Here is a 13,822-nt window from a genome sequence, read left to right as displayed (position 1 = left end):
AGGAGTTAAAAGATATGGAAGCGCCTTTGTGCGTACATTTCTCTTGAAACGCATTTAGCCTGATTTATCCAGTGTAACGCAAAAGAATGAATAAAGTGACAGGAGCTGCAGGTGTTTTTATCATTTGGCAAGTTCTTTTAAATTCCGCAATTAATGAGAGAGAGAAGTGCGCCGCACGGGCTGAACCCTCGGTCTGCACTCCTGGTACGCCAGCACTTTTAAAAGGAGGTATATAATGCATTTGCTTCGTCATAAAAATAAAAATGAAGACGACGGCATGACTCCTGCATAATAGACTTCAGTAAGTGCTTGCCGAGAGCTCTCTCCGTGTGCGTGCCTGCAACTGCCTTTTATAAAAAGGTGCCGGGAAATTCGCTGGGATGCTTCAAGAGCATGTCGCGGGTTTTACAGCTTTACAATCGCTTTGTGTGTCCGTGCGCCCATAATCGTGATAAGTGCGAGCCTGTGCCCGAGAGAGGGTTCGGATCTGTGCGAGCTGCGTGTATATGCGAGTGTGATTGGAGGGGGAATTTGAGGGGTCCTCCGCCGAGCCCCACGAAACCACAGCCGAGCCGCCGCTCGGAGGTACAATTAAGAGATCGACTCCCCGGCTTTGGGGCTGATGGAAGGTTCCGGGCTCGGAGAGCAGAGGTCATTTGGAAAGAAGAGGGGCGCTGTGCCTTGTCTGGCGGGGGGGGGAGGCAGAGAGAGAGAATGGAGGGGAGGGGGGGTGGAGAGAGAGAAGGAACAAAGGAGACGTGGTGTTGTGCTGAAGTCAACCTCATGTGAAAGGAGTAGTTGGATAGGAAAAGCCCTGATTTTTTTTTTCAGAAAGCCCTGATTACGGGAAAGCAAAACCTCTTTAATGGGGGCAGCGTGGTGGCGCATTGCTGCCTCCTAGCTGGGCTCAATCCCAGACCTGGGGGGCTGTCTGCACGGAGTTTGCATGTTCTTCCCATGTTCGTGTGGGTTTCCTCCCGGTGCTCTCACAGGCTAAAAACATGCTTGGAGGTTAATTGGGCCCGGTGTGCGCGTGTGTGTGCACTGCGACGGACTGGCGTCTCATCCAGCTTGTCATCTGCCATGTGCCCATTGGCTGCTGGGACAGGCTCTGACTCCCCCATGATGCCGAATTGAATGATGTGATGTTAAAACACTTTAATTAAGAGTCAACACTGCTTATATAATGGCTTCTTGCAATGTACGATGCATTAAATACTATTTTGGATATTGACTAAATCTGAAAATTTCGATGGACATTTTTTCCCAATAAAAATCATGTTCTGCTTGAGCTAGGAGAGGCGCAGTGTTGCCTTCTATTGGGTGTATAGGATTTTTCTCTCTCACTTTGGCACTGATTTAATTAGCATTTATTATTGCAATCATTTCATTGTACAGAAACATACAAAAGCCTGCATTGTGAAAAGCACTCAGAACTATCACAGCATGCCTTCCTGCCTTGGATTGCATGATCTAAAATCTGTTTTTGTGCAGCAGGCCAAATGGTAAACTAACCAGAGGCTGCTTTAAAAACAAAAGTGACTGTGGGATGTGCTATGGAATGAATACAACTGATCACATTATTTGTTTGGGTGAAAACATTTAAATATTTTATTTTTAAAGTGAAAGATCACCTCATTTCCTTAATGCTGTTGGTTCCTAACTGAGTTTTGATTGACCAGGTATTCCACATGTGAAACACACCTGTTTAAGGAAAGACTACCAACGAGCTGAGGCATTTGGGCCAACTTTGTTTGTTGGTATCTTGCTGATCCGAGAATCTCTCCAGGGTGCTTTGCAAGAGATGCAGGCTGTTAGTATCTAGAACCTGGCTTTTTTAACTTTCTCCACATCTCTCCTACACTCCTTCGGTGAAAAAAGTACTTAGTTTTTCTTAAGGAGTCCTAGTCTCACTGGTGAATAACGAACAGCAAACCTCTCTGTTTTAATATTCTGTTAAACCATAGGGGAAAAGGCTGTGTGTGTGTAAGGGTTAGATAATCAACCATTCTCTGTCATGTCCTTTTGCCATTGAGCAGGTGTGTGTGTGTAATGTAATGGAGACCGGCTCTCTGTGCCTAATCTCTCTAAGTGCGGTTCACATTTCGCCCCGAGCTGCAGTGTCTCAAACCCACGAAAATCTATTATTTAAACAGGTATTTGGTGTCGATCAAGAGAAGCAGCTCCTGGCTGGGAATTCAGTAGCTGTTTTGTAAAGAGAATGCTTCATGTACTTCACACACATACTGTCCCATAGCTAAAGACCCTCGGTTCATACTTGTTCTTCCTCATATGATAGTCTGAGCTAAGCAGATGCCATTTCAGAGTTAGGGTGTCCAGAAAAGCCAAAAAGCACTTATGGGAAATATGCTAATGTAATTGCTATGACTGTCTCAGCCTGTTAGAAAAGGACCCTTCTAAAACGGGGTTTTAATTCTACCTCATGCATATTTAATCAAAAGAAGCAATCCCAGATTATGTCATTATTAGGGCCAATCAGTTTGACATAGCTGCACCCTGACTGGTGAAATTTGTTGATGGTGAGGCTACGAATCGGGCCAAACAGCTGTCTGTGGTCGCTTACCTTGGCTGTTTGTGTGTGAAGCAGAATCTGGTTTCGAAAACTCCGAAATGGTTAATCAAAAAAATGAAAGGAATATTTCAGAACTCATAGAGATTGGTTTGCATAGATACAGCAGGTGTCACAAGCAGAAACAAACAAACAAACAAACAACTGCAGTGAAATCGCCTGCTTTCAAGGATTTGATTCACAACACTTTCTAGATACACCAAACGTGGTCAAACTCTAAGCTCTCAGAAGTAAAAACCAAAACTAACTCCTGCTCAGTCCTGCTCCTGTAGTCACATCCTCTTTCCTTATCTCTTCCAGGTCAAGGATGGGGAATCCAGCAACTGGCACTGGGCTGCGGGCACTGGTCTCTATTTTCCTCTTGCAAAGCCTGGAACCTGGTGAGTCCCTACTATCCCACATGGAAAAGAACAGCCTTCCTCAGGGCCTCGGAAATCTCAGCCCCCTAAGGCTTGGCGAGACTGTAACAGGACATTAAGCCTGTGCTTGGTTTCTTCCATGTAGTTGATTGGAAAAATTTTATTTGTCATTTAGTCATTTATAGGCTTTCATGGTGTCTGATGTTGGATCTCAACCACCGTCCTCTTAATATTAACTAAACGCTGTCTGGATGGAGGCCTTTCTGTTGCACAGATGAGTTGATTAGACCCTGGTGTCTGGGAGCGATTAATATAATACAGTGTTCGCTGCAGAGCCTGCCAGCGCGGAGTGGCAACGGAGCAAAGTGCCCAGTAATTGGGCTCCTCGCGGCTCCTGGCTCTGCATGCCAGGCGTGCCAATTACCCACGCTGTTTATGCAGATCTTCGAGATGCAGAGCAATCCGAAGAGCGGTTGTTGGCAGGAGCTTGATCGTCTTTCTTCATCTGTCGGCTGTTTGGGAGATGAATTTTTAAGAGGGGTGATGAATAATGTTGAGCAGCTGATTAACACATTCCCAGTCCAGCAGAGCCCCCAGCCCTGTCTCTGGCGCACGATTGAAATCAAACCAGCAGGAAAAAGGCCTGTTTGAGCCCAAATCCAATCGACTGCTGGTTATTTAGAGTCTTTAAAAGTCCTATGGAAAATCTTTGCTTTTGTTTTCATCTTTGTTCAGTTTTAGTATGAAAGTTTGGACCAGTATTATTTCTTGTGTGGAATTGTAAAAGGAAGGACAGATTGATAATTCTTTAATCTCCAAGGCTCCTTCAACACTTAAGAAATATTGATTTTTTTAACATCCAAGCGGTAAACTAACAGTGTGTGGATAGCCAGCAAATGGGCTTTCCTAGTGCTCCAGTCTCAGGGCAATGGGGCTGAAACTTCCGAAGATGGTGACACGGTCTTTTGATTGAACTCGCAGATTGGAGAGCCTGAAATATTTCATCTGAAGAGCAAACAGATGTCTTTCTCCCATCTTCAAATGAGGGAGATCAACTGCTCTCTCTCAGTCCTGCTGTAGATGAAGCTGTGCCAAACCTGGAATCAAGACCTGAATAGGAGTCACATTTCCGCTGGTTGACGCTGAAGTCATCTTCTTTGTTACTGGTCTCCACACAGTGTCAGTCACAGGAGTTGCACAGTTTAGCTAGTGGGGATCCATGCGGGAGGTGTTCTGTTTTGTAACCCCCTGCCTTAGATTGCCAGCAGCCATATCACCCTGCAACTAACAACTGGTAACTCACTGAAGCTCAGCAGGTGTGAGCCTGGTCAGTACCTGGATGGGAGACCTCCTGGGAAAAACTAAGGTTGCTGCTGGAAGAGGTGTTAGTGGGGCCAGCAGGGGGCGCTCACCCTGCAGTCTGTGTGGGTCCTAATGCTCCAGTATAGTGACGGGGACACTATACTGTAAACAGGTGCCGTCCTTCGGATGAGACGTAAAACTGAGGTCCTGACTCTCCGTGGTCATTAAAAATCCCAGGGCGTTTCTCGAAAAGAGTAGGGGTGTAACCCCAGTGTCCTGGCCAAATTTCCCAATCATGGCCTCCTAATAATCCCCCTCTATGAATTGGCTACATCACTCTGCTCTCCTCCCCACTGAGAGCTGGTGTGTGGGGAGCGTTCTGGCGCACTATGGCTGCCGTCGCATCATCCAGGTGGATGCTGCACATTGGTGGTGGTGGAGGGGATCCCCATTACCTGTAAAGCGCTTTGAGTGGAATGTCCAGAAAAGCGCTATATAAGTGTAAGCAATTATTATTAATTATTATTAGATTCTCGCATCAAAAAAGGCACCCAGGGCCACCGGCCTGTAATTGTGCCCCATTTTCTTTACAAGGAGTGAATTGCACAGCCGTGCTTTGGGAAGCATTGTGGGATGTTTGTGTCCTGTCACCCAGAGACAGCGACAAGCTTGCAGCCTCAACTGGTTCCCCTCACAGGCCGATCTTGCAGCAGTGTTAGAAAAGCCCACAGGTGCAGCCTGCTTTAACGGAAATCATACTTGAGATTGAGAGAGTTTCTGATGACAGCTTTAAAGCTCTTTTAAGAGTGCCCATATTGCACAAAGACAGCTACAGTCTACAGTATGCTTGAAAATATCACATTTCATTTACTTTCTCAATTGATACATTGCACGGTTTCTGCATATCTGTTGGCTGTTAGGCCTCCGCTGTTGGATTCAACAGCAAGCAGCAATCCTGTGCCACAGAGGATAATTTTATCACGACAAGATGGCATTCGAATTAGTCACAGCAGTGCCTTCTGTGTGCATTTAAAACATGTGAAGATGCAGGCACAGTCAGATCCATGGCATGGGTCATAATTAATATTCATCATTCATGAGAGGAGCCAAGCGCAAAACAAAGCCTGCAGAGAGCATTTCATACAAGAGAGCTCTACCATGGGAAAGTCATTACAAACCGCTGCATACTGCAACCAGTTTGACACATATACAGCAGCGTCTATTTGTTTTTAATATCTACGTGAAGTCAGGGCAATCCCTGCCTCTTTCAGCCGAAATAAAGCAAAACCACCAGGGAAAATGAGCCCAGATCATTTGTTTTGTTTTTTTGTGCATGTGACAGGTGCCAAAAAAAAAGGGAAAAAAAAAACTTTGCTCTTTATTTAAATGAAATCGCCAGGAATTGCCTGGCTGCCCCATCCATAATAAGCTCGTTAAAATGTCATATTTAAAAATATTTGAAGGCATAGCATGAGAGTCAATAGGAAAGATTAATTTTCGTGGGTTCAAGAAATAGCTTTTCAATTATACAGCCAAGTGCATTTTACTGTTCCTGTAGTGCGCTTACAGCTGTCACAGAAAAGCACCAGGCAACAAGAATGAGGAGCATATGGCTGTAGTGAAACTGGCACTTATGTGTACTGTAAGTGTTAGGGAGTGGTGATAAGGCCTTTAAATCAATACCTATATGAATGCTTGGCAGAGATCTTCCATAGAGAGCCCATGAAATGGATAGCTGTTGAATGGTTTGCCATTTTTCTGATAACAATGGTCTCCCCCCACCATCAATTGTGTTGCTGTTGCCATGGTTATTATTACTAATCATTTTGTTTTCAGGTGCCGGTCAGTACATAGCTCTCCCAGGCAGGTGGTTGGCTCTAATTGGGTGCAGCAGTGCGCTTGGTCATTCTGTACCTGCACTGCTCTGCATTGCTGTTATCAGGGCACTTTAATCGCCCCCCCCCCCCCCCCCCCCTCTGATCGCTTTTTTTTCTCAATTTGACGTAGACCAAAGTTATTTTGTTTTCGTTTGAAATTTGCCCGCCCAGTTTAGGACCCGCCAGCTGCATCTCCACAGCTCGGCCCGCCCGCGCCCACGCGGCGGGAATGAAGAAGCGCAGACAGACTACTCCGGCCCGCCCGTGGGGCCGTCCGACTCTTGGCCCGCCCCTCTGTGCCCGCTGGAGGAGAGGCACGGTCCTCCGTGACGTCGCCATGAGCAAGCCGGCGCCCTGGACGTCACAGGGGTGACCTTTTAGCTGGGGGCCCTGAGCGTCCTGGCTGATCCCAGTCACCTGGACCTCAGCCAGCTGTGCCCAGCAGTGCAGCACCAGTTGGGAAATCCCAGTTAGCTAGAGACATCAGCTGGGCTCAGAATCTGCTGTGTCAAAACCATCGACAAAACCTAGTTGTTCCACCGTCCGTGTGCAGAGGATGAGAAATAATTACAGCTACAAGTTAGGAAACGCACTTTATTTAGGGGCATGAGATACAGAAACTATCTCAACAGTGCTTTTATGCTCATGGACATTGTTACAGCAGCCACTGTAAAACCTGGAACAGCTGACACAGATGCATGCAACATGCATCCCTCCAGACCCCACGACGCAAGTGCAGGGTATGTGAAACGTGTCACGCGTAATGCACGGTTTGCTATTTAGTTCCCTCTTTTGTCCGTCAGTGAAAAGAATATTGGTCACATGGAGGAAACACCCCCATTGGCCAGTCCGGAACATTCACAGCTGCTTGTTGCTGCTTGACCAAAACACGGCCCCCCCCAGTGCCCAGACCGCCGAGTCCCTTGGACAGCCAGTGTGCTCTTGGCAGTCTTTCCCCCATCTCTCCCCAACACACACACACACACACACACACACACACACACACACGTGTGTGCACTATAGAAATGCACCCGTAAAGCTTGTCCTAGGAAGATCACTCTCCCAGTGATCAGACACCTGTGTGGTCGTCCCTGAAAACGACGTTTTTGCCTCTTGTGGATCTGATGCTGCTGAAATTTTCGCTTTGTGAGGACATGCTTGCAGAAACGTTTAAGCAAAAAAGTTGGATGATGGATATGGCGTCCTTCAAGTGAAGGATACGTTACGATGGAGGATGTGCCTGGGAGAACTTGGTCTTGTGTTGGAAGGTGTAGATATAACTGTACCAATCACCTTCCTTCCTTCTTACACAAGGTACCAGTAAACTGTAGACTCTTCTTTGGTCCCTTACTGTCTGACAAACCTGTCTTATTTCAAATGACTCCTTACTGCTTTGTGTTTCTTTTTAATCAAACTTTACTCCACAATAGATGTCTTACAATGAGTACACACTCTTAATAAACCATAAAACCCTACTCAATTAAAAAACATTCTCAATCGGGCGATTGTCCATTTTCAATTGATGCAAGTGGATTCTGGGGCTGGATTTGCACAATAAAAGACTCCCTTCAGGTCCCTCCATTCACTGTTGTGCACGGCTTTATTCCCTGTCCCGGCTCAAAGCCGTTTTGCTTTGTGTTTCACGCCAGTCCTATAACTCGGAAACAGAACTCTGGTGCAAGTTCTGTTTGGTGGGGATTGATGGGGCATTTTGCATTGAACCAGTAGTCAAGGGTAAGGGTGAGGACTTCTGTCAATGATAAATTCATTACAGGTAGAAGCAGGCAGAAGAGCAGGTGGAAAATGACTGGCAAATGTGCTCTATCATGGTAATTAATTATTAGTATTTTTTTTACTGTGTCCACTCATCGCCACTATGCGGAGATAAAGACTTCCGATGGGAGTGAATAATGAAAACCTCAGAACAAAAGAGGGGTTCTTTGAAATGCAGAAAAATTGGCAATCATGTAAGACGACCCCACCCCCCGCCCCCTTGTAGAAATGAGCTCTCTCTCTCATATGCCCAGTGTTTGCCCTGCAAAGTCTTGTTTTTTTTTTTTGCAAGACTGTCTGATTGCGTCTCATTTAGGGGAAAAAAAAAGGCGGGTGGATTTTCAAACAAAGCGAGGGTCTCTTGAGGGTTATGCTTGTAAAAACATTTCCATCTAAATGCAGATTTGCAATTTCTACTGCTGAGAGCCTTTGCTGCTTACATTCATTATTTTACCATGTGGGAATAAAGCCATTTTTTCCCCCCTCTTCCCCGCCCCCCTTAAAATATAATCTGGTTAAAAAAGTATCTTCAATTGATTCCTTTTGATTTAGCGTCAGAGATTGAATAGGGGAGAGTGAAAACACGCAAAACAACCGTACTGTAGCAAAGCTGACCGGGGACTGGGGAAACTAGTGATGCATGTCTTTATCACTGATTAATTCGTTTCACATCTGTTCTAGTTGGATGAAAAAAGGCATCTCAGGTTGACGGTTTCTTAATCTGCTGTTTGCCATGCGTGTTACAGCTATGGACTGGCGAAACCCACTCAGGTTGAGTACCAGAGAAATCATGAAATTGTAGTTGGAGAGCAGCCCTGCTTCTCATATCAGCATGGTATTACATAGCGAGCAAAAGGCAGCAAAGCCTGATTCTAAGCCTGCAATGCACTGTATGAATAAGCGCAAGGATGATAGTAATACTTAAAAAAAGTTCTCTGTTGAGCTCAGAGCTTGCGAAAGGTAGAATATGAAACGTGTTCATTTTGAACACTAAAACCAAAGCAGATTTCTGGCTTGGCCAGCTTTCCTGTATTTGGCTTTGCCTAGATCTCTCTCTCTCTCTGTGTGGTTTCCGTTTTATGATTCACCCCGATGGAACTTGGGAAAACAAAAACACCACATATGTTTGCAAGGCTCCGCCCCTCGCAGTGTGAGGGCTTTCGGGTGTCTGTTCTCAGCGAGGGCTCTGTGACAACTGATCGGTTCCCTGTCCTGGCTTTCATGCTGCCTGATCTGGAAGCTCATTCACTCCAATCTACCCCTGTTCCAAAGGCAATCTGCACTTGCTCCACTTGGTTCTGAGTTTCTGGGTGCCATTCCTGGCCCTGAAAAATGGAAGATGCTATCAACAGAGCACAGCTTGTAAGAGCTATCAATTTTTATTAAGTACTGTGCTGGATAATAAGGTACATTACCTATAGTGCTTTTGTAAAAAAAAAGTAATACGCTGCCGAATGAAATTGCACATCTATTTGCGGCACTCAAGCAGGCCCGGTGTGGTAAATATTGTATTGCTTCGTAATGTGTTCGGTTTCAAAGTAAAGTGTTTTCACCCTGCTCGAGGTTAGGGTTTGGACTTATGATACTTCTTTAATGGAGTTTCAGAACTGCAAGAATAAGAGATGGAATGCATTTAAAAGGAAAAAAGCTCCGTCTCTGCGTTAAAACTTGTGCAGAATAAACCGTCTCGGAAAAAGGACCGTCTGAAAAGGGATGGGTGTAGAATTCTTTCAGTGACTTTTGAATCCCTTCTAAATCTCAATTCTACCAACAACAAGGGCTGAAGGTGGTTGAGTGTGCTCTAATTTTGTCACCATCCCGCTTGAAGCCCCAGACGAGTCAGGTTCAAGTTGCATCGTCCCAGAAAAGGAAGAGTTCCTTGACTGCCCTGTTCAGAAAGCTGGGACTGGAAATCTCGAGCCCTCAGGACGTGGTCAGCAAGAGAGACTTGTGGGTTCATTCAGCATTGCTGAAACAGGAGTTAAAGGGTAGAACAAGAACAATAATCCTAATGGATTATACATATGCAGAACACACTCTCACAAATGCAGTATGCCAAAATCATGAAAACTTAAAAACATTTCAGTGTGTTTCCCCTGTCTTGAAATGCACACAGATTCTTCATGTTCCTCTGTATCTGCTTGCTTGGCTTAAGGGTGCAGCAGTCATTTCACAAAACGTTGCTCTGTATTGATTTGTTTTTTGCCAAAGGCATGACTTTCACTAGAGGCAATTTTACAGCCTGGTGAAGGGCTGGAGGTGGGAAGCAAGCCAGTGAGGGCTGTTGTGTGGCAGTGGGATCAGTCATGATCTCTACTGTGCCCACATGTGGTAGGGCGATGAGAAAAGGTGCATGTTTCAGTGATAATAACTAAGTGTTCGACTTAAAACAATGTCCATTTTTATGACTCTTTTTTCTGCTCTTGGTTTTATAATAGCTAACAATTACACTGAACATTGTGTGCTTAAAAAGGTCTTGCCTGTCATGCATTGAAGTGCACTTGCAAACGTGAAATGTTAATACAGAAAAAGAACTTAGTTCATGTATGTCGCTTAATATATATACCCTATATATTTTCTGTAGCAGAAATGATAAATGACAGTTTGCATGCAGACTGCAATCTCCATTCCCCAGAGGGAGCCACAACATCTTCAGGTAGCTGCAGAAACCCCTCTCCTCTGTACTGGGCCAAATGTGGCTGGGATCAGGAGTGAGGCAGTGGAGCTGTGATTGAATTGCACCGGGAGATTGAAGGCTGAATGAAATCTGATGTTAATGCAGCACTGCCTAGCTTGAATTTCAAACAAACCACAAAAAAAAAGCCAGGGCACGAGCACCAATTCCCTATTGCCTGTGGAAAGGCAGGTTCAATTGCGAGGCGTAGTGGAAACAGTTGCGCCCAACGTAATGGCTGCATTATTCCTGAAACAGCAGCAAGTTAATCAATTTGGAGAGTCGATAAACTGAAGTGCTGGGGACACAGTTTCTGCGACTACCCAAAGTTTCTGCCATTTGTCAAATTAAACTCTTCTACAAGCAAAATACCAGAATTGGCTGTAGGTGTAGCAAAAGTGTACATAATGAAAAATAAATCAATACATTATATATTTATATTCACTTTTCAGCTAAATGTCACTGCTCTTGGATATTACTATGCTAAAATTAGCTTGAAATGAAATTTCATCCTCAGCATGTAAAAAAGAGGTTTTTAAGTGCACTTGATTTTGATCACACTTTTATCTTCACCAGATCTCTGTGCTCATTGTGATTAATAAGAGATGGATCAGGGGAACTTGCCGCACAGTCTGTGGTGACACCACCTCTTAATACACCTGCATCACGTTTTTGCTTTGAAGTTGTCAAGCTGCCTGAGAATGAGATGCTATCTCAGGTGTGTACCGACAGCGGAGGGGCACTCTGGAAATTACTCTGTGCTTCCTGAATTCCTGATGAGCAGGGAGTTTTGCCCAGACACCCTCCAATTAAACTAACAGGAAGTTCTGTGAAGCAAAAACACTGGGGTGTGGGGGGGGTCCATGGAGACTTGTTAGCTGCCTGAGAGATCAAGACATCCTTCAGCAGTTCGGCAAGCGCTGCTGTGCATCAACTCTGAAACCTTGGCACAGTCTGTTGATTCCAGGGAAGTCTCAGATTAGTTGACACTGCTAAGGAAGTGTGTGAGGATCTGTAACTTGTTTGTACAAAGAAAAGAAGGAACTGATCTCCAAGTCTGCATGAAAAGGAGCTGGATGTGACATAGGAGATACATCCATGCTGTTCACTGTATAGTAAAGGTGTTGATCACTGCACTGCTATGTGTACCTTCTATCTCCTGGTGTCTAAAGTTCTTGACACATTCACACAAATGTGGAGTTCAACCTGACGATTTGAGTCATGATGAGTTACCTAAAGAGCGCATCTGTGGGTGTTCAAGCAGAGAACCATCACAAGTTTCACCTCGATGTCTCACCCCTCAACATGACTGACACGTCAATTCACCTTGTCTGAAATCATGTACCTGTGACCACGGTCTTGTGATTTAGAAACATCAATAACAGCTAATAAAGATAATCCAGGATATTTCAGATCAAAAATGCTTTGATCTTTAAAAGCCAGAGCCCTACAGGTAATGTAAGAATCCTTATCGTTTTGTCTCTGATTAAAGACCTTGGAAATAATATTAACAGTGAACTAATTAAGGTGATATTAATTATGTAAAATAAGAATACACAAAAGAGTATTCCTGTTTAGGATGGACCTGTGATTTTTTTGGATTTGTGACAGCGGTTTCATTTATTTTTTTTTAAAAAGGAAAAAATAAGTGTCTGCGCTCTCTGTAGGACTTCCTGAGTCAGCACCCTGAGCATCAGAGTCAGGGTGTCTGAGCATCAGGCGATGCGAGGTCGCTTGTTGTGTTATTACTGGGCAGCTGGATGTTGGTCTAGAGTGGTGGCAGATGTCAACCCCTGTGTCTCTTGCGCCCCCTGCAGGACTGGCTGCAGGCGACAAGCTGGTCAACATGAGGAAGGTGACTCACCGCATGGTGCGGGAGGAGCTGGCCGGCGTCGCCTTCCTGCCCTGCGTCTTCACCCTGCGCCCCAGCCCCTCCCACGAGCCCCCGCGCATCAAGTGGACCAAGATGCTCAGCGGGCGGGAGCAGTCCGTCCTGGTGGCCAAGGACAACGTCATCAAGGTCAAGAAGGACTTCCAGGGCCGCGTCACCCTCCCCGGGTACCCCGACAACCGCTACAACGCCACGCTGGCGCTGACCGGCCTGCGCTCCAGTGACTCCGGGCTGTACCGCTGCGAGGTGGTGGTGGGCATCGACGACGAGCAGGACACCGTGCCCCTCGAGGTCACCGGTAAGTGCACTACGCCCGCTGGGGTGGCTGTGAAGGGCGAGGACAGTGAGAGCGGCTCCCAGCCATTGTTGGCCAGAACACATGGATCGCCACTTGTGTCATTTCCATATTCTTCTCTTCCCCTGAGTGCATCCCCCCTGTGTCAGGCCAACATCACCCAGTAACTCAAGTGTGAGCTTTAATATCCTTCACGGTCACCATCCGATTTCTAGGGTATCTCTTCATTATGGAACATGACAGTGAATTTGGGCTGTTCCATTCTCTGACTAATCTAAATACACAATCCCTGCTACGCAAGGGGATTCTGAGTGACAGCTTTTGTTTGTATGGTAATACAAAGCAGCAGGGTAGTATGTGTTCTCCTAGTCCCTTTAATACAACAGAAATGTTCTTTCTGAGATTCCTTTTCTTTTGCAGGATGAAGCTCTTGACACCTTCCTCTTTATCTCTGGTTTACTCTTTAAGTATATTCCATTTCCTTAAGCAGACTATACAAATTAGACCTCAAGCACAAATCACAGGAACAAACAGAAGCCCCTGTCCGTCCCCCGTCCCCCACCACCACCCTTGATCACACAGAAACCAGGGGCGTTGGAGAAGGCTGCAAACAAAGAATCAGAAGGAAAACATTCCATGCTTTGCTAATGGTGATTTATTGCTCCAGTAGTTAATGTCAGGGGTTTCGCATATTTGTTTAGTATTCAATCCAAGGTCTGAAGACTAGCGTCTTCTGTAAGAAAGTGAGAGCTGCACATCAGGGGGTGCAGGAATGCTTTTCTTTCCATTCTGCATTATTTGTGTCGAAGGTCTGCTTTATGCAGTCCTGGACAGCAGCGTGCTCGCCTGGGGAGAGCTACTGCGCCCCACAGCTCCTGCTGTGGCGCTGCATCCATGCAAGCGTGGATCCCGAAACCTCACGCCGATTCCACAGGAGAGCCGGCTTCCCACTGGAAATGCAGGCAAATCGATTGACATGCCATAAAAATCCTCGCTGAGAAAAACCTATTACCCATTCCTCGACAAATGATCTCTAGGGCTTGGTCTTAATTGGGAGTCAC

The 13,822-nt window shown here is 45.7% G+C and overlaps 1 protein-coding gene across 1 annotated transcript in view; it reads left to right on the top strand.

Moving 5' to 3' along the window:
• Positions 1 to 13,822, top strand: part of ncanb (neurocan b) — a 102,904-nt gene that overhangs the window by 22,534 nt on the left and 66,548 nt on the right. Inside the window, exons 2-3 of the mRNA XM_088622352.1 lie at positions 2,891 to 2,970; positions 12,393 to 12,764. Of these exons, the coding sequence (XP_088478478.1) occupies positions 2,891 to 2,970; positions 12,393 to 12,764 (452 nt within the window). The remainder of the gene's footprint in view (positions 1 to 2,890; positions 2,971 to 12,392; positions 12,765 to 13,822) is intronic.

The sequence above is a fragment of the Lepisosteus platostomus genome, chromosome 27 (genome assembly GCF_059453375.1).
Source record: "Lepisosteus platostomus isolate fLepPlt1 chromosome 27, fLepPlt1.hap1, whole genome shotgun sequence".
NCBI lineage: Eukaryota > Metazoa > Chordata > Actinopteri > Semionotiformes > Lepisosteidae > Lepisosteus > Lepisosteus platostomus.
The sequence above is the reverse complement of the archived record's forward strand: the minus strand, read 5'-3'. Positions and strand labels throughout refer to the sequence as shown.